At 46.4% G+C, this 27,557-nt stretch overlaps 1 protein-coding gene across 4 annotated transcripts in view; it reads left to right on the top strand.

Annotated features, from left to right (window-relative positions):
* The first annotated feature begins 278 nt into the window (after nt 1–278).
* The window catches only part of AFAP1L1 (actin filament associated protein 1 like 1), a 68,089-nt gene continuing 40,810 nt past the window's right edge, over nt 279–27,557 (top strand). Inside the window, exons 1-2 of one of the 4 annotated variants that reach the window (XM_038006186.2) lie at nt 729–853; nt 26,499–26,676. Coding sequence is in view for 3 of the 4 variants with exons in the window: in XM_073010591.1 (XP_072866692.1) it covers nt 1,713–1,803 (91 nt within the window). In the remaining variant the exon portion in view is untranslated. Of the gene's footprint in view, nt 414–724; nt 854–1,652; nt 1,804–26,498; nt 26,677–27,557 lie in introns of those variants that run through there. The other 3 variants (XM_038006181.2, XM_008014931.3, XM_073010591.1) reach the window with 3 other exon arrangements.

Genomic DNA, 27,557 nt, shown 5'->3' with positions numbered 1-27,557 from the left:
TTTGCATGTTTTCACGTTATTCATTTTTCTATTCTTTTTCTGAATTCTCCCAGATCCTCGTATGTTTTCACGTTTTAGTACACAAGGAACCTCAAAAGTTGAAAGTGTCCCAAGCCCTTGCCCACCTTTCAGCAAGCCTCTCTTTCTCCCATTCCTAGGTGCTTTTCTTTCTGAAGATCTTTGTTACTATTTAACTCCTCTTTTGCAACACCACTGACATTGCACCCGCATCGCCGCGGGCCCACTGTCTGGCTTAGAAGGTGCTCCAGAAAGACCCGCGGCGAATGAAGAAGACAAGCCCAAAGCCCGGAAATGGGTGGCGGCTGCAGGGAAGGGGGTTTTGATTCCATAGGATAAAAAAGGACTCCAACGGTCTCCGCATTCAGGAATGGAGCGGGCTGAGGGGTGCGGTGGTAAGACCCCATCACTAGCGGAGTGCAAGCAAAGCCGCACACCTCCTGGGTTCGGGCTGGGGCGGGCCGCGCGGGCGCGGGAACGAACGCGTGCGGACTAGGAAGCGGGTCCTCCAAGCCCAAGCGAGAGCGCCGCGGAGGGCGAGCTGGCGGCAGGGCGCGGCGCGGGCGTGTGCGGCACCACGGGACAGCGGCCGGCGGCCCAGGGGGCGAGGCGTGCTCGGGTCTATTCCAGGAGCGGCGCTGAGGGGCGGGCGCGGGCGCGGGCGGGGCGGGGGCGGCCGGCGAGCATCCTGTCTGGGGGAGGGGACCGCGGAGAGCGCCGGCCGCTGGGCGGGCCTGAGAGCTCAGCGCGCCCGCCGCCACCAGCCGCGCCGGAGCCCCCGCGCCCTGCGGCCCGCTCCCCGGGGACCAGGCCGGCGCCATGGACCGAGGCCGGGGTAAGAGGGGCCGCGACGCCCGCACTTGTTGCTGCGCCGGGCGAGAAAGGGAGACCGGGCGATCTGAAGCCGGAGAGGAGGAGGGAGAGAGGCGGGCGGTGGGGCGGGGGCTGAAGAACGCTCGGAGGGAACTGGGAGACGCGGCGCTGGTGCACAGGTGCCTCCTGCTGCCGGGACAACCCGGTGCGTGTCAATGCCTGTGTCCTGGGGCCAACTCGCCTCTCGCGTGTGAAATCAGAGTTTTCGTAGGCTAAGGATTTGTAACTTCATAAAAGATCCCCTCTAGATGCCGGAGGACAGCGAGCTCCTCTGACCCCATTCCACTCTAAAGGGGAAAGCTAGGTTTCCAGGTTCGACTCCCGAAACACCCGCCGTGGGCAGTCCCTGGGGAGAAGCCCTAGGGGACCGAAGTTTGCAGCTGCCTAGGGCATTGGGAGAAGGAGGAGCGCCGGGAGCAGGCGCGCCTGTGCATGTGTGCGCGAGGGAGGGAGGAGGCGGGGGTGGTTCTATCCCGGACCAGCTGTGTCCTCTGCCCAGGCCCTCCTCTCTGGACCAGCGACAAAGTTGGACTAGATGGTCTCCAAGGCACCTTGCTGACTCTTTTACAGTGTATTTGGTAGACGTTTCACAGAAATGGAGGGGACTTACTGGAATTGAGATTGACGTGAGCCGAGAGGGCAGCATTGGTAGGGGGCTAGCGCACATCTTTTTCTTTTTGTTTTGTGTTGTTTGAGACTGAGTTTTGCTCTTGTTGCCCAGGCTGGAGTGAAGTGGCGCAATCTCGGCTTACTGCAGCCTCCGCCTCCCGGGTTCGAGCGATTCTCCTACCTCAGCCTCCCGAGTAGCTGGGATTACAGGCATGCGCCACCACACTCGGCCAATTTTTGTATTTTTAGTAGCGACCGGGTTTCACCATGTTGGCCAGGCTGGTCTCGGACTCCTGACCTCAGGTAATCCGCCGGCCTCGGCCTCTCAGAGTGCAGGGATTATGGGCGTGAGCCACCGCGGCCGGCAGCGCACATTTTAAGTAAAGGTCTAGACATGGCCTTTGGCAATGGCCAAATTGGCCTGTGTGTGTCTGTAAAGAAGTGGCCTGCGGACACGTAAACAATGTCAAAGACTGGGAATCAGAACCCCAGGGTTTCAGTCTGCACCTCTGGAATCCAAAGAGATCACAGGTATGAAGGCACTAGATAAACTAGTGAGTGCTGTGCCAACAGGCGAAGCGTTGTTGTTATTATTAATAATGGAAAATTCCTTCCCCTCCCCACGATAATCCCACACCTCACCCCCATCTGCCTGTTTGCTGTGCTGACCCCCCAAGGGAGAAAAAAAAGGAAGGAACAGGGGCATGGGAGCAATTAGGAGGCACTGGGGCAGGGATGCGCCGGGAGCAGGTGTGGGGTAACCTCGCTTACTCTTACGCGGAAAGTCAGGCTTGGCGAGCTCAGAGGGCCAGAGGGGACTCCTGGCTTCCAGTTCAACTTCACCTGCCCCTCCCCAACACAAAATACTGCATTAACCTTCTTCAGGGACTGGGAGGGGCAGGCAGGAAAGAGAGGGGGCTCTGTATTTGGTTCTTTAGCAACTGAGGCCTAGATTTGTAAAGCAGTTCTCACCTGTTAACTGATTTCTAGGCAAGTGTGCAGAGTGTACATCAGGGAGGAAAAACAGAGAGAAGAGGCACCTCTCACACCCCTCAGTCCTGCTGTTCCCACCTCCCACATCATAGGTCTGAAACAAATACCACCATCCCTCCTCCCCTTCACACTCCTACCCGCCCCCCACCTCCCCCACCTCTCCACCACTCCCCTCCCCACCAGTTTTTAAATAGCACCCTGTCTGATCTCCAGTACAAAAATCCATACCTAGGCCTACCCAGGCGTGTGGAAAGTGCACTGTGTCATCCTAAGACACAGTGACAATAGTTCACTTCACTTTAAATGCCTGGTCACCAACACCTCCATGTCAGAAGGCTGCCTCCAGAGCACTCTTCCTAGGAAGTCAGACTTACCGGGAATCCCTTGGTGCGGAGAGCCTAGGAGGGCTCTGACCGGCTCTCTTCCTGCAGACTTTTCTAGCCTACTATCTTCCTTCACACCTCTTGTCACAACTTTATGACGTAGTTATCGTCGTAGTTAGTGTCGGCCTCCCTACCCGGAAGTAAGCTTCAGGAAGGCAAGGAGTGGATCTATTATGATCAATGTGCTGACACCGCGCACTGAGGAGCTCCAGCAGTGGTTTCATTAGTAAACTACAACACACTTTATAGTGCAGCTCAAACTGATTACTTGTACAGCAATACTTAGTAGTATTCTCTTTTTAAAAATCAACATTGCTGTACAAGTAATCAATTGGAGAACGGTAGTAAGTATACTCAGATCAGTTCTTGGTGACCTACAAAGACCATCTCAAGTGAAGTGGTCTTGTGGCTGGGCACACAAGATCAGTTTAACTGACTGGATCCTCAGTTCTCTACTCTGATAAATAATTGCAAACACAACTGTGTTATGAATCGGAATGCAAAATCTGCATGCATTTTAAGATAAAACGTGAGACTTCAACAAGTATTCCAGGCTGGGCTCACGCCTGTAATCCCAACACTTTGGGAGACCAAGGTGGGCGGATCACTTGAGGTCAGAAGTTCGAAACCAGCCTGCCCAACATGGTGAAACCCAACGTCTACTAAAAATACAAAAATTAGCCGGAAGTGGTGGCGGGCGCCTGTAATCCCAGCTACTCGGAAGGCTGAGACAGGAGAATCGCTTGAACCTGGGAGACGGAGGTTGCAGTGAGCCGAGATCGAGCCATTGCACTCCAGCCTGGGCGACAGAGAGAGATTCTGTCTCAAAAAAAAAAAAAAACTATTCTAGCAGACCTTTCTTGTACCCCTGTTCCCAGGCAGGTGTGCACTCTCTTCTGTCATCAGGGAAGGCTTAAGAAGCACAGGTCTCATTTCAGCCTCCTGCCTGCCATGTGTCATGCCCAGCTGACTGGGACTGTCATGCCCAGCTGACTGGGGAGGAAACCACGCATCAGTATTCACGATAATAACTGAAATCATCAAACTCTTGACATGTGCCAGGCACTGTCCTCAGCTTCTTATGTGGCTCCTCTCAGAACAACCCATAGGATGAGGCCTATGAGCTGGGACTATCATGAATCATACCTCAGAGGAAAGCAGGCTCGACTTGGGTATTAGCCAGCGAGGGCTGCAATAACAGAATACACAGACTGGGTGGCTGCAACAACAGAAATTAATTTTCTCACAGTTCTGGATGGTGGAAATCTAAGATCAAGGTGCAGTCAGGGTTAGTGTCAAGTGGGACCTCTCTTCCTGGCTTGTAAGGACACTTTTTGCCTTGTCCTTTCATGACTTCTTCTCTGTGCATCCAGAGAAAGAGCTCTCGTGTCTCTTCTTCTTCTTATAAGGACACCAGTCCTATTGGATTAGAGCTCCTCCTTACCACCTCGTTTAACCTTAATTACCTCCATAAAGACCCTGTCTCCAAATACAGTCACACTTGGGGTTAGGGCTTCAACATATGCCTTTGGGAGGGACACAATTCAGTCCATAACAAGCAGCTTAGGTCACTGACATTAATTTGCTCAATTATTCATTCCCCATGTGAGACATAGAGCTGGGGTTCAAACCCAGCTGTCTCCATATCAAAGTCCTGATCTTAAGCTTGCTGCTGACTGCCTCCTTGGTGGCAGGTGACCTGCCCAAGCCTTAGAGCAGAACCTAGACGCCAAATCTTCCTGCTTCAGGCCCCAGATATCTCCATGGCACTTAAGCTGCACTATTCAGATATTTCATAGCAATTGCTGCTAATATACTGAGCATAAAAAGCTCAGCATCAAAGTCAAGTGACTTGAGAATGGAAATAAACTTGGAAGGTAGAATTTCTTTTCTAACAGGATATGTGTCTTTCCATGGGGGGAGAAAAGGATTCATATAACACAGTAACAGATATAGAAACCATTTAAATAATAATGGCAATCCTTCCAGAGGGTTTCCTGATTCACAAATATTATACAAAGAGAATCAACCATCAGGCAAAGCCAATGTCTGTGGACACCACCTTCTACAGGACAAGTTAATTAACTCTCTGTCCCTATCATCTCCCACATTATACATGTAAAGCAAATAATGCCACCCGCAGATGAGGATAAATTATGGATACTGATAACACCTATTTATTGGATTTGTTATAAATAACCTACAAATAATACCTAGCATAGGGGATCTACTCAATAAATCCTGGCTATTGTAATAATTGCAAATTTTTTTTACCACACTCATCATTAATAAGACTGCTTTATAGAACTTCACTTTCTTCTTCCATAAGCTACTCCAACTCTCATGTTGCTTTTTGAGTCCCTGCTCTGTTTTAAGTACTGAATTAGACAGCTTTGTGTACAACTCAAAGATAGGGAACAGGTTATAATCTTGTTTGTATCACGGTGATCCCTTATGGTACTTGTCTCTTGGAAATCCACTTATGACCTTCAATAACTGGACCACTGTCCAAACGACATTTCTGAGAGACCAAAATGTTCATTTTCTGTTATATATTCTCTCTATTCAAGCCTACTGACTGTGGCTATGTCATCACAGTTTCGCTTTTGCGAACTTTTCATTCTTCTTGAACCATCATCTCTTTAAGGCTATGGTCTGAATTTTTTCCGATTTTTTTAAATTTGCCTTCTTAATGTCCAGCATTATTCTGATCTCCCAGGCTCATGTGGAATGATTGATTTTCCCCAAGGTTCCTTTCCTTTCCCCTTCACAACTGGTTCTTTTCAACTACTGCAGTTCAACTACTCCTTCCTTTCCTGGCCAGACTTCTCAAATAAATGGTCAGCAACTCCTCCCGCACACTCCTTTCACCTCCTGCGGCCTCGTTTCCAATCACACCCTCCACTGAGAGCCCTCTCTGAAGGATCACAAATGGCTTCCACTTCCATTGGACCAAGACAGGAGTTTCTTTTGCTGCATTCTGTGTTCTTGGGGAGATCATGTTGTCTACTGGGCAACTCAAGAAATGATCTGATGTTCTTCTTTTCATGGAATGACATTTTCATTGCTCAACAGATGATCTAAGAATCCATTCTATCTGTGTCTTGCCTCTGTTGAACCAGCTTTTGAGATCCAAATTAGCAAGGCCATGTCTTCCCTACAGTGACCAAGCAGCCTGTAGCTAATCCGTATGATGAGCTCCCCCTGCAGTGACTGGAGACCCAACTTCCGTCCCCAAGGCTATGAATTTCCATGCAGACATACCTCTTCCCTGACATCCAAGTTCATTTCCTACTCCTTCTATGGTAATGGTCTTTTGAAAGGAACCCTTATCCATATTCAAATCATCTTTTTGATCCAAAAATATTTCATGAGGTCATCCTTTGTCAGTGTTGGGACTCAGTGGAACTGAGTGATTCAGAGAATGGACAAACTTGGGTTTGAGTTTTGACTGCAACTTTTTATATGACCTTGGGCAAGTCACTTTCTCTGACCCTTCAGTGTCTTCATTTGGAATGTCATGGGAAAAGTAATACATGTAGTCTAGCACTCAGAATTTAACCACACTCTGCAATGGGTGTAAGTAGTCATACGGGGCCATATGACTTAACTCTGTTCCCTGTGGAGGCTTCTCCTGGTCACTGGGCACTGCTTCCATTTCTTTGTCTCCTGCAGAAGCAGTTTGGCTTCTCCACTTTTTTCAAAGTTTTGCCAGCCTCTCCCTCAAATATCAGTTTCAAACTCCCATTTTCACATGAGTGAGCATCCTGCCAAGTAAGTTCCTCCCTCCCACCCTCTGCCAAGAACATATCGTTACTCCATTCTCATCTTTGGTCCAGAAAAACAATCCTGGTTTTAGATACCATCACCTTCTCATACCCTTCTTAATCTTCAAGAAAACCTCAGAACCAAACAAAAAAGTGAACCCATCTGTGTGCAACACCCCCCACCAAACCCCAGCATTTTCCTCCTTCCTTTCCTGGCCAAACTTCTCAAACAAACGGTCAGCAACTCCTCCCGCACACTCCTTTCACTTCCTGCAGCCTCATTTCCAATCACACCCTCCACTGAGAGCCCTCTCTGAAGGATCACAAATGGCTTCCACTTCCATTGGACCAAAGTCTAGCCTTGCACCTCCATTGAATCCCATCTCCTGGCCTCTAGCTCTGTTGAGCCTCTCCTCCTTTCTGATGTATTCTCCTAATTTGCAGAGATGGGAAAATCACGGATTTGGGGGTCGAATAAGTCTAGGTTAAATGACCACTGCCTCATCCCTCCAGGAAGCCTTTTCTGCCTTCTCCCTGCCCCATCCTACTGTTATAGGTGCTGATAGCCTCCGGGTCTCTCCCACACTAAGACAAGTTACCCAACCAAGTTGTTTCCTCAGTCTGTAAAGCGAGAAGAATGAAACCCATAGTTGGGAGACTGAAATGTAGTCATATTTGCCCAGCTCCCAGTGCCTGGCCCATAGTAGGTGCTTATTAATTGTTATTTCCCATCTTCTCCCACTTGCTCTATCTTCCCTGTTGCTCTGTCTCTTATCTTCTTGCTCTGTCTTCTTTAATGGCTCTTGCCCCTCTCTCCCCTGATCTCCTGACCACCTCAGCCGTCTCGCTATACTCACTCCTGTGAAGAACCAAACCCCTTTACTTGAGTAACTCTCAGATGTCCATCACCAGCCACAATTTGGCCTCCAGTCCCTCATGAACTCCTGCCTATAGCACATTTCCATTCCAAGATCAACTCCGCCTTTGGGTGACCCAGTTTTGAACTCATCTTATTCACCACCAAATTAGATGACCCTTCCTGTTTCTCTTTTTATGCTAACAACTCAACCACATGAGAAGTTATTGAAGGAAATGGGGGTGTTTGTGAATAAGACTAAAGTTGAAGGGGAGACATGGAATCAGTTCTCAAATTCGTTGTCCTGTAGAAGAGGTAATAGAAAGTTTCTCCAGAAAGAGATTAAACAGAGGCCAGTTTGGACTCAATCTAAGAGAAACATACGAATGAAAAGAACTGTTCAATGGTAGAATACAAGTTGCCTAGGGACGTAATGAGTCAAAGTTTGAGTGGCCACTGATCAGGGAAGCCACAGAATGGCTTAATATGTAGCTTAAGGACTACTCTCACATAAAATTCAAGAAGCTTTCACAGCTTGACCCTTTTGCACACTGCAGAGAACAGGACTTCTAGAAGTGTATGTTTCAACTTAAAGCATTCTTTTTTAATTTAAATGTACAGTATATTATAGCTTTTAATAGGACTTATGAATCATCTATACTTAAGGATGGAATCTGGGGAGACTGCCTGATGCAATTAAGGACAGTTATTTACAGCTATTGGTCTGATTATGCTTAAACCCTTCAGTGGTTTGTCACTGTTTGTAAAACATCAGCTACTGTCCTTGTGGTGCCTCAGGCCTGCCCTGTCTACTCTCCGCCCACTTTGCCAGCTCGCTTTGGACCCCGCCTACCTCTTGCCCTGGGCTCTCCTCACACTGGCCCTGCTCCTTGCAGCTTTGAATATTTTGTGCCTTCACCTGGTTCACCCTTCCTCTTCCTTAGCTCACTGCTCAAATATGACTTCCTCAGGGCAATGTTTCCTAATCTCCCAAGGTACATGCCTGTTTTAGATGTTCAGAGCACCCTGCACTTCTCATGAATTGACATTTTCACAATCACAGTTCACTGTGGGCTTGAATTAGCTGTTCATATGAGCTCTGTTGGGGCAGGGCTCTTCTCTCCTTGCTCTCTGCCCTTCCCCCAGGACCTAGTGTATTGCTTGATGCATAGTAGGTGCTCAGTAAATGTCTGTTGAGATGATGAATAAGTGAAAGTGAGAGTACAAAACTCACGGAGTAGAAGTTGGATATGGCCACTTTAGTAGAAGTTGGATATGGCCACTTTCAACTCCAGGATTCTCCACGTCAATGATTCTCACTTTAGGGACAGAGATGTAGACTTCATCATTATCCATCATTTCCTTTGCCTTCATCCTTTATACAATCAAATCCCAAATCCTGTTGACTATTATTGGGAAATATATCTTGGATGGCTTCTGTATCCTGTTGCCTCGGATAGGAGCTTCCTGTTTCTGCTCTTGCCTTCTCCAGCCTGCCTTAAGGACCACTCCCTATTTATCTAAAGCAGTGGTTCTCAAAACCAGCTGGGCTCAGAATCACCCCCGTGGAGCCTACTGAAAATACACCCACAGAGATTTGATCAGTGGGTCAGAGGTTTGGGAATCTGCTTTTTTTTTTTTTCTTTTTTTGCAAATCCCCCAGGTGATTCTGATGTTCACACAAGGGTGATAATTACTGTTTTCATGCACTGCTTTTATCTTGACCCTTGACCTTGCTCAAACACCCGCTTCTAGTTCTGTCTTTCACACTTTTCAAATGAATGGGTCCCTAGGGTCTGGGTCTGTTACCCGAAGCAACCTCTGAAAGCATGAAATGTCTCATTTTATCTTTAAAAAGCCATACAAATTTTTTATTAGCATCCATAATATATCTGACCCCTTCTGTCACCCTCTCAAAATATCTTTGTACAAAATGGACCTTCAGAGAGGCATTGTGTTTATCTTGGCTTCTCCTTCCCCTCCCCTCCCCTGCCCTCCACCATGGTCTCCCAGGTGATATGAACTCCAGCCTCCAATAAATATCCCAGCACAGAGTGCCAGAATGGAAATGGTTCCGGACATGGAAGCAGAACACCCACATCCAAGCCCTGGCTCAGCCACTCACTTCCATGTTATAAGAAAATACATTTTTATAAAGTGTTTAACTTTTAGAAGCACTTTGACATTCACCAGTTATCTTCATTTCAGCTTAGCTTCAGGGACATTACACATCATACACAGAGTGCTTTGTGCAGAGGCTGGGCAACCCCTGCCCATGTGATCATACACGCTGTCACTTAGCAGCTGTTCACGGTGTGGTGGGGGGCGGGGGTTGCTATGGGCAAGAAGGAACCTGTGTAATGGGGGACTCATCAGACAGAGAATTGACCCACTAAAGTCTATTTTTCTGGAGACCCTTCCAGTCCTGAGTTTCTCTTCTGTGGCATCTCTTGACCCTGGTGATGGCCCTGTGAAGTAGACAGCAGAGACATTCTCCCCATTGACAGATGCAATAACTAAGGTTCAAACAGATGGCTCTGCTCTTCCCGCTTCCTGAAAGATGCAGCTTAATGTCATCTCCCTGCCACATCCACCTCTAGATCTCCCCTGACTTTGGGTTACCACCACCCACCTCAGACTGGGCTTTTAGAAGTTTTCACCGCACTTGTTGAAATATCTGTTTTATGTGTGTATGAGTCCTGAGGACTAGGACTATCTTCTGTGTCATATTCCCAGTGTCTAACACACAGCAAATGCTTAATAGTTACAGTCAAGTGTACTTATTGCTGAAAGCCCACCATGACTCAATAGATACTGTCATATTCCCATTTTATACATGAAGAAACTGAGACTTTGAAAGGTCTATTTATTTATGCAACCCAACTTACCTCCATACCTGAGTTCTTTACCATTGCTCTCCGCTGCTTCTCCATGAATGTTGGAGGGTTATACCCAGGTTAGCTATACGAGGGACTTACTAGGTAAAATGGGCTAACTAGGTAAAGATTTCCACGTAGGGATAAGGAGGATGCCAAGAAGACGAGGAGGAAAAGGGGGTCTGAATAATTCTAGGGAACATCCTTTATCAATGAAGGGGTATAGCCAGGCAGCCTGCATGAGGTTTTATTTCTTACCCTTCACATTCTTCCCACTGTGGCCCTTGGAGTTCTGGTATTCAGCATTCGTGAAGCTCTCATTCTCCTGGAATTAACAAAGAGGCTGACCCAGGAGGGCCCAGCCGGGGTCTATCCTCCATCTAAATTCCATTTGGGGAATCCCAGCCTTGCCCCAAGTAGGGAGTGGAGGTGCAGAGCTGGTCTGGCGTGATTCTTCTCCCTGGCACAGCTGTCAGGCTGTGGCGGAGGCAGAATGTGGCACCACATTGCAGTCATACCAGTTCTAGGGAATTGACCGACAGCACTCTTCACAGGAGGCAAACTTGGGGGCTTTTTATAGCCTTCTAAGAACCTAGAGGAAAACTGATCTCCTGAGAGAGAGAAATGGAACACGTGCCTTTTCCAGGCGCCATTCCCTCAACTATGTAGTCCCCAGATGCCTGCAGTTCAACTTAGGGCAAGAGTCACAGCTAAGTGAGTAGGATAGTGTGGTGGAAGCAATTCACTGCCGGGAGAGAAGGATCCTAACCCAGTTCCTTTAATTCCCCCTTGGGCTTCAGTTCCTTCACCATTAAGATTGAAGTATTATAGTGCAGGGACCTGCAGACCTCATCCCAAGGGCAAAATCTGGCCTGCCACCTGTCTTTGTAAAGAAAGTTTTCTTGGAACACAGCCACACCTGTTCATTATATATTGTCTATGGCTACTTTCTCACTATAAGGACAGAGCTAGGTAGTTGAAACAGAGGCCAACAAAGCCTAAAAATATGTAGTATCTTATCCCTTACAGAAAAAAGTTGGCCAACACCTGGATTAGGCTGTAGAGGGATTGGGAGTGTCTCCCTGGAGCACTGTGGTGAGAAGGATTCTGAGGGTGTGTCCAAACCGAGGAATGAAGCACTGTCCTTAAACCATACGAGAGTGTATATTCAAGAGTAGTGTTGGGAGGACCCCAAAATGCCATTTACCAGTGTTTTTCAAACTACTTTTGGCCTCAGAAACCTTTTGCAAACAAAATCTTAAGCAACAGAGCTGCTATGGGTGAAGTGGGAATGAGAACACAAGAGCACAGCCCATTCCATCCCTCTTACTCCCGGGGCAGTACCTAAGGAAGCTATGCAGATCCCATAGGCTTCATCAGAAGAGCATTAGGAAACCACTTATCCAATCCTATCTCATTCATTCTCCAACTGGGGAAACAGGTACAAGGAGTAGTGGCTTGCCTACGGTCACCTGACGGGTTCCCATTTGGCTTTCCACATGTCACTAATGTGGTTACTAGGTATCAGCAGAACACAGACATATTTCTGCTGGGAAGAAAGCCTGTCCATTGGCTTTGCAGGGCCTCAGGGCTGCCATTAGTGCACGGGTGACCAGGGAGTGCCCTTGCTGACCTGGAGCCCACCTGGTTCAGTGGTGGGACTTGGCCGGGACACATTGTTGATAGCTACCCACGTTTCACCGTGGCCTAGTCAAAGTTTTAGAGAATTTTTTTTTTCTGACAGCACCAAAGCCAAAAGAAGAAAATAAAAATTAAACTATATATATTTTTATTTCATTGATACAAAGATATATTTTTTAAAAAACTCAGAACATACCTTACAATTGACATCATCATGTATTTGTTTTGTTCCCTTTTTTTTTTTCAAAAAACTGTTGTTCAATATGAAAATATCTTCAAATCAGTGGTATCTTAGAATGGAGAAATTATGATAATTTATACTAAGGCTTTCTTTTGAAGATGGAACCAGATTAATTCATTTGTAGAATAAATATTTACTCTTCCTGCCCATTCTTGTTGGAGGGTTTGCTGAAAGCAGATCCTGCTGATGCAAAACCAAGGGGGATTTTTTTTTAGCTCCACTTGGCCCAAAAAGAAAACTGATCTCCTGGAAGTATGCCAGGAAGCCAGAGAGCCTGATGGCTTTTCCTCACCTCCAGCCAGCAACCAGGTGCAGCTCTCAGAGGTTCCAGAGAGGAAGCTCAGGGTCCCTGAATCTCCCAGTGTGGCAGAGAAAGTGAAACTTGGTCACCGATGCCTGGAACATGAGGTCATATCTAGTCAGTGTCCATCAGAGAGAATATATAAAGGACCAGAAGTTTCAAGGGACACTTCCTAACCAGGAGTACTGCAGAGATGGCATTCCAGATGGAGAAAATCATGGAAAGAAGAGCCCAGAAGCATGCTCAGAAAGCAAAGCGGGGCAGCATGCCAAGAGCCCAGAAGAGCAGGTGGAGGTGAAAAGGGGCCTCCATGTCCTTCCAAAGAGTAGGGCTGTATCCTCCCAGTCGCTAACTAGGTGTGTCCCTGTCCTTAGAGGTTGTGGGGCTTGCAATCTGTAACTAATAATAGAGACAGGAGAGTACGAGAACTGAGGTCTCTGGCCATGGTATCAAATTACCTAGGGTTTTAATCCTGGCTCTACTCCTTTCATTTAACCCCCTGAGTTTGTCTCTTCAACTGAAAATGGAGATAACAGTCTCCTATCTACAATGAGGGATCATTGGATTCATACAGTAAAAGCACTCAGCACATAAGAAGCAGTCAACTTTTTGAAAAAAGAAAGCAAATGCCTAAAACTCAGGTTTAGAAATGACTGCCTTTCTTAATAAATTAGAAAGTTATCCAAGTTATCTCTCTGACACTTTCACTCTCGCTCCTTGCCTGCCCATCCTGCAAAGGGATGGTGTTACAGAGACACTGGGGATAAGCCACAGGGAGTGCATGGAGCACGTGAGGATCTCTCATCATCTGTGTCACAAAGGAAAACTGGTGTCCTGGGCCCTGGGGAGCAGTGGATGAGTTATAAGCAGGAAGAGATTATGATGTGTTGCAATTTGGGGAAATTATTAAAGCCAGCAGTGAGCTCACATTAGAATGGAAAGGGATAGATTGGAAAGAGGTGGCCAGTTAGGAGATACAGCAAATATCTCAAGTGAGCAGCAGACTATAAGACCAACTCACCTTGATGTTTAAAAGCAGAAATACATAAAACTTTAAACTTTTCCACTTTGAGTTAGGTTAATTATACATGATTGTTAGTTTAATGCAGAAGCAGAGAGATATTTGGGGCATTTCAAAACTCAAAACATCCATTTCCATGACTTTTGATCAACGTTTTCTTGGATCCTCAACCCCAATGATGGAGGCAGGAATCACCCCAGGGTCTCCTAGAGCCTATTCAGGGGTGGATTCCTGTGGGGAAGGTTCATGGGGGGCTGGCCCAGAACCAAATCCAGGTTTAACACTGAATGGTTTCTGCAGGTGAGAGGGAAGCAAAGGAGGGAAGATTTCCTACCTGGGCAGACAGTCAGAGTGGCCATCTGAGCTCAACTTTCAGCCTCCCACCTAGAATATCCAGTCTAGGCCCTGGTCTGGTTGATTTCCTTTCATCACTGACAACCGCAGCAGCATTAGTAATCATAATGAACCCTTACAAGCATGATTCACATGTACCTGGCTTGATGCATATAGTCTTCATACATTGTCTCCCTTTCTTCTTGCCACAACCCTTTGAGGTAAGCACTCTTATTATCTCTGTCTTACATTGAGAAAACAGGCTTGGTGAAATGATGAAACCTGCCTGGGTGAGGGAAGCCAAATCCCAGGTTTGATGTTGGGTACGTCTCACCTGGGTTCACAGTGCCACAGCTACCCACTGTACTGACTCCTCCCTAGCCTTCCTGATGAGGGACTGTCCCACCTGGGCTCTATCCCTCTTGGAAGGGGTACCTATCTGCCTCTCTTAGTTCAGATTGCTGGAAAGTTATTCTATACAGTAAACCTAATATTGTGCTCTTGGAACTGTCACTCCTGGTCCATTTCTGCTCCCCCAAAGCCCCAGTTCCCCAGGGAGCACATCTGCTCCACCCCTTCTCTTCTCCCACTCCCCAAGAGCCCTTCTGTTCTTGGAGACATCTGTCAAAGGCAGAATTCATGAGGCCTCCCTAGTCTGTGGTCCTTCCTGTGAATTCCAGGTTGTCGCTTAGCCCCTCCTCAGTGCACCTGCTGTGTACCCATTACTGTGCTGAACACTGGGCAGATATGAAGTCAGGCATCATCTCAGTTCTCATGGATTCACAGTTTAGTGGAGAAGGACATCGAACAAGTCATCTACTCTGGCACATAGAACAGGGGAACCTCCCTTGTCCAGGAAGGCTGGATCAGCCTCCTGGAGGAAGTGGCTTCTAAACCAGGAGGTAGCAGTTGGAGAACAGGTTATGCAGAGGAAATACCACAAACAAACCGTACCAGGGTAGGGTCTCAGATATTGCAAATAGGTCAGAAATAGCAAAAAATAATTTTTAAACTCTATTGAATAGAACAAAGCCAACCACATACTCCTATTAGTGTAGCCTGTGGCATCTGTTGATGATTTTCTGATTTCTTGATCACACTGAGGTTTCTGCAAGCCAATTGTCCACCTAATCCTTTGCCTTTCTGACTGAGGTGCTATTCAGTCTCTTCTGAATTCCAGATGAGTTATGTTGTTTGATTGGAAGTGGGAGGTAAGAGGATGGCACATTTATATTAATCACAATTTACCGATTTACAAAACTTCAGTATACAGGGTGCTCCTGCTTCTCACCAGCATCATCAGCCTTGAGTCTCACAAAAGGTCTGTAGAGGTAGGCAGGGCAGTTATGATCACCCCACTTTGATGTTGAGGAAATTGAGGCTTAGAGACACACAGCGACTTGCCCAAGGTCACACAACCAGTAAGTGTGGAGCTGGGGCTTGAGCCCTGAGATTCTGGCTCCAGTGCCTGTGTTTTCTCCAGAGCACTGTGGGATGTGGAAAGTTTCCAACCCTGGCTCCTGTGGCCTCTGGCAAGTTTAACCTTGCTAGGCCTCAGTTTCCTGCCAGTAAAACTGGGATAAGAGTTCCCACCATATGAGGTAACAGGCACTAAGTGTTAGGCACAGAGAATATTCCCACAATGGCATGTAACAGTCAAAATGAATGAACACGATAACAAGCAGCAATATGGATAAATCTTAGCAGCATAATAGTAAAGAAAAAAGTCACAAAAGGTTACCTATAGCACTATATTCTTTTAATAAATTTTTAAACTAAAAATGTAAAATGATATTTTCAGGAGTACATCTGGTTGTACTAAAACTATATACAGGGCAAAGCAAGGACATGGTGAATGCAGCATTCAGGATGATAGTGAGATTGGGCAGGGGAGGCAGGAGGGCGGGATCATAAAGTTAGATGTAAGATATTGTCAAGATCCTGGCTTTTGCTTTGAATGGTAGGTTCGTATGTGCTTACTCCATTATCAAAAATAACTACATAAATAAATATCTAAAAATGTGGCATGCATGGGCCAATAATGAGAGTATCTTATGAAGCAAGGATTCGGATTAATTTTTGTCCACCTGCGGTTTTATTTTTATTTTTTTAATTAATTTATTTATTTATTTGAGATGGAATCTCACTCTGTTGCCCAGGCTGGAGTGCAGGGGTGCAATCTTGGCTCACTGCAGCCTCTGCCTTCTGGGTTCAAGCAACTCTCCTGCCTCAGCCTCCCAAGTAGCTGGGACTACAGGAATATGGGGTTTTTTGTTTGTTTGTTTGTTTGTTTGATATTTTTAGTACATGTTAGCCAGGCTGGTCTCAATCCCCTGACCTCAAGTGATCCGCCCACCTCAGCCTCCCAAAGTGCTGGGATTACAGGCGTGAGCCACCTCACCCGGCCATGAGGTCATATTTTTAAAAGAAGTAAAAGTGCAAGGCACAGTACCCATCATATAGGAAGTGTTCAATGCATGTTGGCTGTTATTATTGTATAGCTTTATTATTATTGATTATATAACCCACATACCTCTAGTCAGAGGCTTTTCTGTCAGCCCAGAGAGATTGGTGAGATGGGTCCCCAGACTCAGACGTCTCAAAAGCAGAAATCCCCAGTCCCACTAGGCCTCAGGCCAGACATCCGATCTGGTGAATGAACAGCAGTTGGGGAATGGTCAGAGGAGCTTACTACTGGCTCCAGCAAGGTCTGTAGGTAGGAGACGCCTATGAGAGGAAGACCAGAAGGTACGCTAGTGCTGCGATTGAAAGCTTAGGCTCTGGAGTGAGATCTAGGTTTGAATCTTAGCCTGCCAGCTGTGTGCCTTTAGACAAATGACTGTGCCTCTCTGAGCCTCACTTGGCTCATGTGTAAACAGGCAAAAACAGAACCTACCTCACAGGGTCATTATGAGGAGTGAGGTAATCCATGCAAAATGCTTAGCACAACATCTGGAACATCACTTTAGCGCTTGAAAATACTACCTGCTTTGGCCGGGCGCGGTGGCTCAAGCCTGTAATCCCAGCACTTTGGGAGGCCGAGACGGGCGGATCATGAGGTCAGGAGATCGAGACCATCCTGGCTAACACAGTGAAACCCCGTCTCTACTAAAAAATACAAAAAACTAGCCGGGCGAGGTGGCGGGCGCCTGTAGTCCCAGCTACTCGGGAGGCTGAGGCAGGAGAATGGCGCAAACCCGGGAGGCGGAGCTTGCAGTGAACCGAGATCCGGCCACTGCACTCCAGCCTGGGCGACAGAGCGAGACTCCGTCTCAAAAAAAAAAAAAGAAAAAAGAAAATACTACCTGCTTTTACCATCAGTCATCCCAGATTACTCCCTGGGACTACGCTGCTTCCCCACGCCATTGGTGGAGGAGACGGTGCAGGACCCTGGATGCGGAAACAGCTGCCATCTTGTGTGAGGAGTGCGCGTGTGTGTCACAGTTTTCCACTTCCTCCTGGACCCATTTCCTTTGTGAGCTCAACAGGGAGGAATCCGCAGACAAAGGAACAATTCTGGGAGAGCCCAGTCCCACAGCCAAAAGCTGTTTCCTCAGAAGCGGGTGGCCTTCCCCCACTCCCTCCTGTGTGGTCTGGAAATGGCTTGGGGAGAAGAAGCTATGGCTTCCGTGGAGGCCCAGAGCTGAGAAACAAAGTGCCCCAAGTGACGGCCCTCCTGGTGGAGGACGGGAACCTGGGCAGAGCTGATGCGAGGAAGGCCGTTGAGGATGCGGGGCTTCCCTGAACCTGTTATCCTAGCCTGACTCCTGAGAAGAGTAGCTCCCAGAAACTCCCTATGACCACCCTGTCTTCCTGAAATAACTGTGCGTCGAAGAATGGTGCTCTACCATCTCTAACAATAATCCCTACGATTTACCAGCCTTTTCCCAGCCATTCCTCATTTCCCCCTCACACAAACCTGTGCATGGGCTTTCTAAGCCCCTTCTTACAGACGAGGAAAATGATTCTCAGGGGGTTAAATAACTCACCCGAAATTACATACTGGCAAATGGGAGGAGTTAGAGCCCAAACCAAGTCCTCCAAGTCCCAAATTCTTCCCACTATTTTTTTGCCTTCTCTCTTCTTCATGAATGTTTCTGTGTTTCTACCCTGTGGAGTCAAATTTGTACTATTCTCTTCAGCATAAGAGGATATTCAGTTTCCTGCAATCGCTGTAATTAACACACACAAAAGTCCTCCAAGGTGACCTCACTACCCCTGCCCTCCCTCACACAGGGGCTATATTTAACTCTTGGAAAGCGCTAAGACTGAGGCATTGGCTTTGCAGCTGGGTGGGTTTTTTTTTTTTTTCTGTCCCTTTGTCATTCTTTTCCAGCCTGCATGTACAGTGGGCTTCCCTATCCAAGCTGGGACAACAGGAAGTGTTTGTCTTAGTGATAAACAATGCGAGTCCAACCAGCGCCATCTCCTTCTACATTCTGCCCACTGTTTGGCCTTCACTTGGACTCAGAGAAGTGCTTGTAAATTCAGAGGAAGGAAGGGAGATGTCCTGATGGCCCCAGCTGGGTAGATTTGCAACAACTTGGAAGAGTCTGTGGGCAGGGGAAGGACAGATTTCTCAACCCAGGAAGTGAAGGGCAGTTCAGCCAGCCTCACCTGAGGAGCTGGTGACCTCTCTGCAGAGTAAACCCACATCTGGACACAGACAGAAGAAGCATCCTGAAGGAAAACTGGGGGAGGCATAACAACTAGATCCTCCAGTATTCTCGTTCTAGCATGCTCAGTTTCCACATGTGTAAAGGAGCTAATCCACCTTATTGTAAGACTTAATTTATGGGCCAGGTGCAGTGGCTCACGCCTGTAATCCCAGCACTTTGGGAGGCCAAGGCAGGCAGATCACGAGGTCAGGAGATTGAGACGATCCTGGCTAACATGATGAAACCCTGTCTCTACTAAAAATACAAAAACTTATCCAGGTGTGGTGGCAGGCACCTGTAGTCCCAGCTACTTGGGAGGCTGAGGCAGGAGAATTGCTTGAACCCGGGAAGTGGAGGTTGCAGTGAGCCGAGAGCAGGCCACTACACTCTAGCCTGGGCAACAGAGCTTCCGTCTCAAAAAAAAAAAAAAAAAAAAAAAAAAAAAAAAAGACAATTTATGTAAATAATACAGGTAAATCACTTAAAGCAGAATATGTCTTATAGTAGTAATGGAAGAGTAATGGAAATAGCTAACATTTACTGAGAGCTTACTCTGTGCCAGACTCTGTTCCAGGCACATTCACATGTGTCGGGCCTGTTCCCACTGGTGAGGTAGATATGCTCACGTTACTAACGGTGTACATGAGGCACAGGTCGTTAACATGAGTGCCCCAGAGGTACACAGTTTGGAAATTGGGGAACAGGAATTAAACTCAGGTGGTTTAGGTTGCTCAATATCTGTTATCATTATTTCTCAATGTATATGTTAGAATTAAAATCCACTAGCTACAAAATGTGCATCACTAAATAAATTGGCAACCGTATTCATGTGAGGGATACAAGTTCAACAAAATAGAGCATTTGGGAGCCTAGCCAAGTGAAAAATTGGGCTTCTGCTGACTTTTAAGTACTGGGGGTACTTTTTGTTGCTTGATTTTTTTTTTTTCCAAGCATCTCTTTACCATACTGAGCCACTATAAGGCCAGACATGGTTTTAAAATCACACTAACTAGCTGTTAGACTTTATCAACTCTAGAAAAAAAAATAAAGTTTGCTCCAATAATTTATTGTTCCATGTATACTTAAACAGTTGCCCTGTGTTTGGCACTAGCCAAAGCTGGCAATCTTCCTGTACTCAAGGAGCTCGGGCTTAAGTTGGGGAAAGTGACCATCATCAAAAAATACATAAGTAAATACAAAATCTTACCATGTGAAGTGCCACAGGGAGAGATACTTGATGCTACCATGGCATAAAACAGGGGGAGTAGGTGCAATGAAGAGGACAAGGAAGGTATACCTGAGGAAGTCAGGATTGAGCGGAGAGCTAAAGAGGATGTTACTGGCTGACAGGGGAAGGGAGTTCTGATAGGCAAAAAGAATAGCTCATCAAAGTCCCTGAGTTAAGAGGCTGAGGAACAGAGTGTGAGGACAGCCTGGAAGGAGGTGTCCCTAGAAAAGCCTGCAGGGGCCAGGCCCTGTGCCTCACGCCTGTAACCCCAACACTTTGGGAAGCTGAGGCGGGCAGATCACAAGGTCAAGAGATCAAGACCATCGTGGCCAACATGGTGAAACCCCATCTCTACTAAAAATACAAAAATTAGTTGGGCGTGGTGACCCACACCTGTAGTCCCAGCTACTCAGGAGGCTGAGGCAGGAGAATCACTTGAACCTGGGAGGCGGAGATTGCAGTGAGCCAAGATCGCGCCACTGCACTCCAGCTTGGCGACAGAGCGAGACTCTATCTCAAAAAAAAAGAAAGAAAGAAAGAAAGAAAAGAAAAGCCTGCAGGGTTTGAAAGTCACAGGAAAGGCTGCTCTTCCTTTCCTTCACCCTACCCAAGCACTGAGCTCACATCTGATCAGCATACTGCTTTTCTTTCCAGGTGACTTGCCTCGCCACTGGTACAGTGGGTCATACCCCACTAATATGCTGGTTTGTTAAAACACAGTATGCAGAAAGTTCTTTCTAAAATAATGATCAGAAATGTTCAAAGTAATGCACTGGTTCTTGCTCCAGAACAGGAGCCTTTATGAGATGGAAATTGGGTCATTTTCCTTTACATAAGAAAGGAAATTTGAGCAAATCAAAAGAAAAATTGTAGGCCCTTCATAAAACCACAGTCTCACAGTGGTCTTTTTCCATTTTTAAATGGTGCTAGTTGCATTTACTCTGACTTTGAAAACAAAGAAGGATAAGTTATCTTCGTGATCTCTGTAAAGAGGCTGGTCAAATAGTGAGGTGGGGAAGAAAGAAGTTGTATATTTTCCTACTGCTTTGCATTTAATGAATTTGTAATTTGCAAGCTGTTTCCAAGCATTTTTGTACATTCCAGAGTCTGAAAGGTACACAGGAATGAGATCGTGAGTCCAAGTGCCAGCACTGGACCCAGTTTGATGGGAGCCAATGCAGGGTTTATTATTCTTGTGGCTTGCTGAAATTTAATTACTTGTCTTTTGTTATGAACTCATTATCTTTGCGATCTCTAAATAAATCTGACCTTCTGTGCGCTAGTGTCCTTACTGGCTGCGATAAATACCTCTTGCTTAAGGTTTCACTCAGGCTGCATCAGGGATGTGAACCAGGTAGCAAGTGGTAGTACTTTTTATTGGTAGCTTAATTTCTGCTATCTAACATCTTATTTTTATTTCAGTCACGTGAGGAGAAGATAGAAAAATGATCTTACTCTTAGTTGGGTACTCACCAGGAACAATAAGCACTTAGCAGTCTAATCTTAGATATATTTTAAATAAGTTTCTAAATTTATTTGAAAAACTTTTTTGCAATCCACAGAATAATTATCCCTCATCTTGGGTTTCTGAGCCTGTCTGTCTCACTTAAAAGATTGAAAACCTATAAACAATGATCAGTCCATTTCTTCCTGTTGTATCTTTTTCTCATCATTGGAATTCACTGTACCTCCCTAAGACTCAACTAAACCAAGCAAGATAGATGGAATTTATTCGTGGTTCTAAATAAACTGGAGATATAAAGACAGTTCTGTTCTGATGCCCAAGTCTGCCAAGAGCAAAGACACGAGAAGGGGACAGCTTGGGAATTGGGAACGAAATTTTTCCTGACTAGGGACAGCAGGGACCCAGGATTCCTGGGTTGTGTTATTACCCTGTGTCTAGAAGATATTGTCTCCTCATCTTGCATGGAGGGGGTCCTTGGAATGTGGGCACCCAGAGGGAAGGGGCTCCGCCAGCTCCTTGTGCCACAGCCATCCCAAGCTCAGTGTCAGGGCCAGAACCATGAATAGTTCACAGGATGAGGCTTTCAGAGTCCCACCATGCCCTCTTGTCCCCATACCTTCCTCCTTTGTGCCTACCACTGCACCTGAAACTCCACAGGATTGTTACAGATGAATGAAGACAGCAGACATCGAGTGCCTGAGCACCAGACACATCAGTTCATTTCATCTTCACCATGACCTTGGAAAGCAGCTACTGTGATCACCCCCACTGTTTGCAGGTGAAGAATCAGAAGCTTAGGAAAGTTTAGAAGTTTCCCCCAGAGGCCCACAGCTAGAAAATGACAGAGCTGGGAGGGAAGCCCAGATTGTCCAAGCCTGTGCTTTTAGCCACTCTTCCATGACTTATCTTAAGCATCAAGCTTTGTGTTAGTATTGTGTGAACTTAACACAAAATGCTTTTTCCTGCAACTGGTTGTGTGACCATAACTAAGTTAAATAACCTCTTGGACACTCACTTGCTACATGTTTAATATAAAAGGATTAGACTAGGCCATCAAAGTATTGGATTCATTGAGTAAATGTTCATTGGGCATCTACTGTGTACTGATTGAGACACAGACCCTGTCCTTGTGGAGCTTGTTACAACTATAGCAAATCTATTCCTAATGCTGTCTGATCAATACTTTGGTCTGCATAGTTCTGGAGAGTATTAGAAAACAACAACAATGACAAAACAATATGCAGTATGGCTATCATTTAGTGAATGCTTGTTTGAAGCATGGTGCCATGCAAACTGCTTCACAAGCATTACTCACCTAGTTTTTCCAACCCTATGTGGTTGGGTTCCTATTATTCTCATTTTGCCTATGACAAAACCAGGGCTCAAAATTTCTAATGTGCCCATCAATGCACAGCTCAGAAGTGGCAGTGCAAGAATCCCAATATACATGGGTCCGACCCCAAAGCCCTAGCCACTGCACTGTTCTAAGCAAGACTCCATACTCCAGCTATTTATAATCTTCAGAGGCTCCTATTCCCACCTTGACTCTCAGTTATTTCAGAAGAGGATAACTAATGATAATTTTTTAAGGAATAAGAGAGGTTTTCCCACATTCCTTGTGTTCATAGATGTCCTCTGTAGCATATTTGTTCTGGTGGAGTGTTTTGCAGAGGTTGAACCTTGGACTACCCACATCAGAGTCACTTGGAGTACTTGTGAAAATGCGAGTTCCTGGATCCAGGGACCGACATACCAGATTAGACTTTCTGGATAGGAGGTCTGGGAACGTGCATGTTCAACAATCCCGCTGGAGGAGTCTTTTCTTACTAAAAATTGAGGTTACTGTCCCGGTGGTATATATGAGCCCTAGCAGAATCACCTGTCATATGCCTTACACCCATGTGACCTCTCCGATTTAAATTCTCTGATGTTTTAAATATCTGTGGTTTGAATTCTCTAGCATTATAGATGGAGCTGTCATCAAACCTCTGTATTCACTGTGATTGGAAGCTAGCTTCTTGCGGTGAGCTCTGTATTGTTCTGGAAGAGCCCAGCACTGGCTGAAAGGTTTCTTACATCCATGATGTATATCAGGTTTTCTCTGGGATGAGATCCCTGCTGTTAATTCAGGTATTTGCTTTCAGTGGTTTATATTTTTTTTTCTATGAGATCTTCACAGTTGAAGCTCTGAAGTTCAAACAGGCCCAGTGGGGAGAGGGCCTTCACGCGGGAATTTCAGCCTCCCGGTGAGGGTTTCCACCCACAGGTGAAGGTATCCCCGGATCAGGAGCCCCGTGAAGTCATGGCCCAGAGCCCTCCATTGGAGGGCTGTGAGAGGAAGCCCAGTATTCACGTCTGCCCACCTCCCCCCAGCCCCAGCCTGGCCTCCTGGCCTCTGCTGCGCTGAGCTGGGCTGAAGTCTTCTGATGGAGCGTTCAGGTGTGGGGCCAAACAGGCCAGGGTTCAAGGCCTGGCTTTACTGCTTGCTGGCTGAGTACCTTCACTTCTCTGAGCCTCCATTTCCTCCTTTGTAGGGCATTGAAAGATTAAATGAGATAATGTGCATTAACTGTCCAGCACAGGGTAACTGCTCAGCTCCAGGGAAAGACTCTTGCAGGTTCAGTGCAAGTTGTGCTTTGCCGCATGGTTCCCCTCCCTCTCTCTGCCTCTGCTGCCTGCCAGATCCGTTCAGGTCGCAGAAACCCCGCCAGGACTGGCAGCCCCTCATTCTCCATCTGCTTCTCTCAGATGCACTCAGTTCCTTTCTTCTCCTTTGGTCTGTTTGAACTTTGGTGATCAAATCTCAGTTAAAGGAAAAGCACTTAGATGTCAAGGTCCCATGTTAAGAATCCCATCAAAGACCAGGAAGTAAACAAAAAAGGTATTACAAAGCTTGGGTACTAAAGCTCAGGTTTTTAAATGCAGAGCACTCATGCAGAACCCAACTGTTCTTACTTTAGAAACGACTATAACAAACCTTAAATTAGAAGCGGTAGAGCATTTAGAAGCCAGAAAGCTGCCACACATAGGCATTTACTGATAGCAACAAGAAATTGTTGGAACCTCACAGCAAAAAGAAAGAAAGACGGAAGGAAAGAAAGAAACAAAAGAAGAGAGAGGGGAAAATAAAGGGAAAAAAGAGAGAGGGAGAGTGGAGAGAAAGAGAGAAGAAGGGAGGCAAGGGGGGAAGGAGGGAGGGAGGAACAGATTTTAAAATCCCAAAAAGTTTAGCAATCATTAGTCATTCACTGGGGGGCAGCAGTTTTTAAAGTGTAGCTAGAGATGAGGGGGTTGCCTGGGGGTAGTCCCCAAGATGTTTTCAGGGGGTTTGTAAGGTCCAAACAAATTCTATGTAGTACTAAGACATTATATACCTTTTCACTCCCATTCTGTACAAGCTTACAGTGGAGTTTTTCAGGCACAACCTGTGATGAAGGGGTAACTTTTAAAGCTAGTGGGATAAGTATCTGTGTGTTCTTGTGTTTTAAAGATTTTTCGGTTTTAATGTTAATACAGTAAATATTGATAGATACAACCCACATAAAACAAAAGCAATTTGCGGTCCTCAACAATTTTTTTTAAGACAGGGTTTTGCTCTGTTACCCAGGCTGGAGTGCAGTGGCACAGTCACAACTCACTGCAGCCTCCACCTCCCAGGATAAAGCGATCCTCCCACCCCAGCCTCCTGAGTAGCTGGGACTACAGACATGCGCCACCACTGCCAGCTAATTTTTTGTATACTTTTGTAGATGGGATTTCACCTTGTTGCCCAGTCTGGTCTCAAATTCCTGAGCTCAAGTGATTCGCCCACCTCGTCCTCCCAAAATGCTGAGATTACAGGCGTGAGATTACACGCCTGGCCCAATAATTTTAAAAAGTGTAAAAGGACCCCGATACCAAAAAGTTTCAAAATGACCGGTATAGGGTTAAACAGCCCAGTGCACCCCTGAGCCATAACATCCTGTGGGAGAGCAGAGAAGTATCATGTGCTTTTGAATGTGAGTCGTGGCTGCAGGCCACAGAAGGGCTCCCAGGCCACCTGCGGCTGCCTTCTTGCATCTTCCATGGCCTCCCTTGTGAGTAATTACCTAAGAGAAAATACGCATGTGTGCGTGTTTGAGAGCGAGAGAGAATGCGCATTGGGACAATTGGAACAATCTCTTATTCATTTTTTTCTAAGCCCCGCCCAGGGGCCAGGCTGACAATAATTAGTACTCAGTAAATGTTTTGGAATTGAGTTAATCAACATTTAGTGTATTAGTCTGTTCTCACGCTGCTAATGAAGACATAACCGAGACTGGGCAATTTATAAAGGAAAGAGGCTTAATAGAGTCACAATTCATCATGGCTGGGGAGGCCTCAGGAAACTTACAATCATGGCAGACGGGGAAGCAAACACATCCTTCTTCACATGGTGGCAACAAGGAGAGGTGCCAAGAAAAAAGGGGGAAAGCCCCGTATAGAACCATCAGGTCTCATGAGAACTCACTGTCACAAGAACAGCAGCACAGGCGTAACCCCCGCCCCTCCCGCCATGATTCAATTACCTCCCACTGGGTCCCTCCCATGAGACATGGGGATTCTGGGAGCTACAATTCAAGATGAGATTTGGGTGGGGACACAGCCAAGCCGTATCAGTGTGTCTGTTGAGGGTGCCAGAGAGGTTTGTTACTCCATTTGAAAAGATTTATTTGAAAACAGCTAAAATTTGGCTAAAATGATTTTAAATGATTACCTGCTTTAAAGAGGGAAACATATCCATCCAGAACCCATGTTTATGTGATGTGGTGGGGGCTCAGGCCCTGGAGGCAGCAGGATCTTCAGGCACCTTTCACCCCCCAGAGCTATGCCACTCTGATCCCTAGGGATCACATAGACTTGGAATCAGTCTGGCTCTACCTCTCAAGCTGTGCCACCATCCCATAGCTGCCACAGCCTTAGTATAATCTTCTGAAAAATTAGGCATCCCAATAGGATTGCCCACAGATGTGCCCTGGGGATTGGATGGAAACACGCACAGAAAGCCCCTCCCTCAGTGCCCAGCGGCTGAGAATGACATGAGATAGGAACTGTCCTTATCAGCCTTCAGCTCATTGTCAACGAGTTTGGGGTGATGATGGATTTTGCCACAGACTGCAGCATCATGTTTTCCTAACAAGAGTCACTATCTATACATAAGATTTATATTTAAAAGAAGGTCCTAGTGTGGTCATCTGTTCATTCCTCTCTTGTCAGACACATGAAGAGCACCCACACTGAGCAGGCCCCAGACCAGATGATAAGGAAGCAGAGATTCACAGTCCAATCCACGCCTGCTAGAGCCTCACAGCCTGCTGAGGGAGACAGGCGCTCAGGGATCAGCACAGATCAGTGTAGTAAATTCTTCAGTGACAGCAAGAATAGCTGACTTGTGGTGAGCATTCACTCTGTGCTGGGCAAGGCCCTGGTGTCATTAATTCTCACAGACACCCTGTGAGGCAGGTTGTTATTCTCCCCCCTTTAAAGGAGGAAACTGAGTCACCCACAGGTTAAGTGTTTTGCTAATGAATGATAGAGCCTGAATTTGAACCCAGGCGATCTGGCTCCAGGGCCTGTTCTCTTCTGCATGATGCTGTATCTCCTCCTACACCTCCAGGCCCTGCAGCTCCGGGTCAGTGTCTCCTGTTTCCTCAGGAGGGCCCAGGGTGGGGAACAGCACATGGAGTTAGGAGTCATGGCTGAAGCTGAAGTCCTGGCTTTTCTTCTTGCCTCTGTGCAACTTCAAGCAAGTTATTTATCTTCTCTGAGCCTTAGTGTCTTCATCTAAAAGGTAGGGGTGATCATGGGACCTACCTCAAAACTTGTTCGTAGGAGCAAAAAAAATACTGTGAGTCAATATATCTCTCTGATTAAAAGAAAAGAATGAAGAAAACAGCTTCACTCTAGGCTCTGCCAGCTGTGTGATCCTGGAGAAGATATTTAACCTCCTGGAGCTTTAGTTTCATCCTCCATATAATGGAGATAATAAAATGCTTGATATAAGATTTAAATGAGACAATAAAATGTAAAAGGGCTGAACACAACTGATAATGATTGTTCAGCACAGGTTATCTTCTATTATCACGCTTTTGTGCTTAGTGGGTTGCAAAGCAGGACAATACTACTGTGATGAAGCTGGTCTTTGGCTCTAAGGCAAACCAAGTCCCAAGTTACTTTTTGGGGCAGGGAGATATCAGTGACATCATGGTCTTGGCACACTGAAGTCCTTAAAGGACTCTGTGCTCTAGGATCTTGCAACTCATATGGTCCAGGACC

Source organism: Chlorocebus sabaeus, chromosome 23 (genome assembly GCF_047675955.1).
Source record: "Chlorocebus sabaeus isolate Y175 chromosome 23, mChlSab1.0.hap1, whole genome shotgun sequence".
NCBI classification, from domain to species: Eukaryota; Metazoa; Chordata; class Mammalia; order Primates; family Cercopithecidae; genus Chlorocebus; species Chlorocebus sabaeus.
This window is presented reverse-complemented; position numbering and strand designations above follow the sequence as displayed.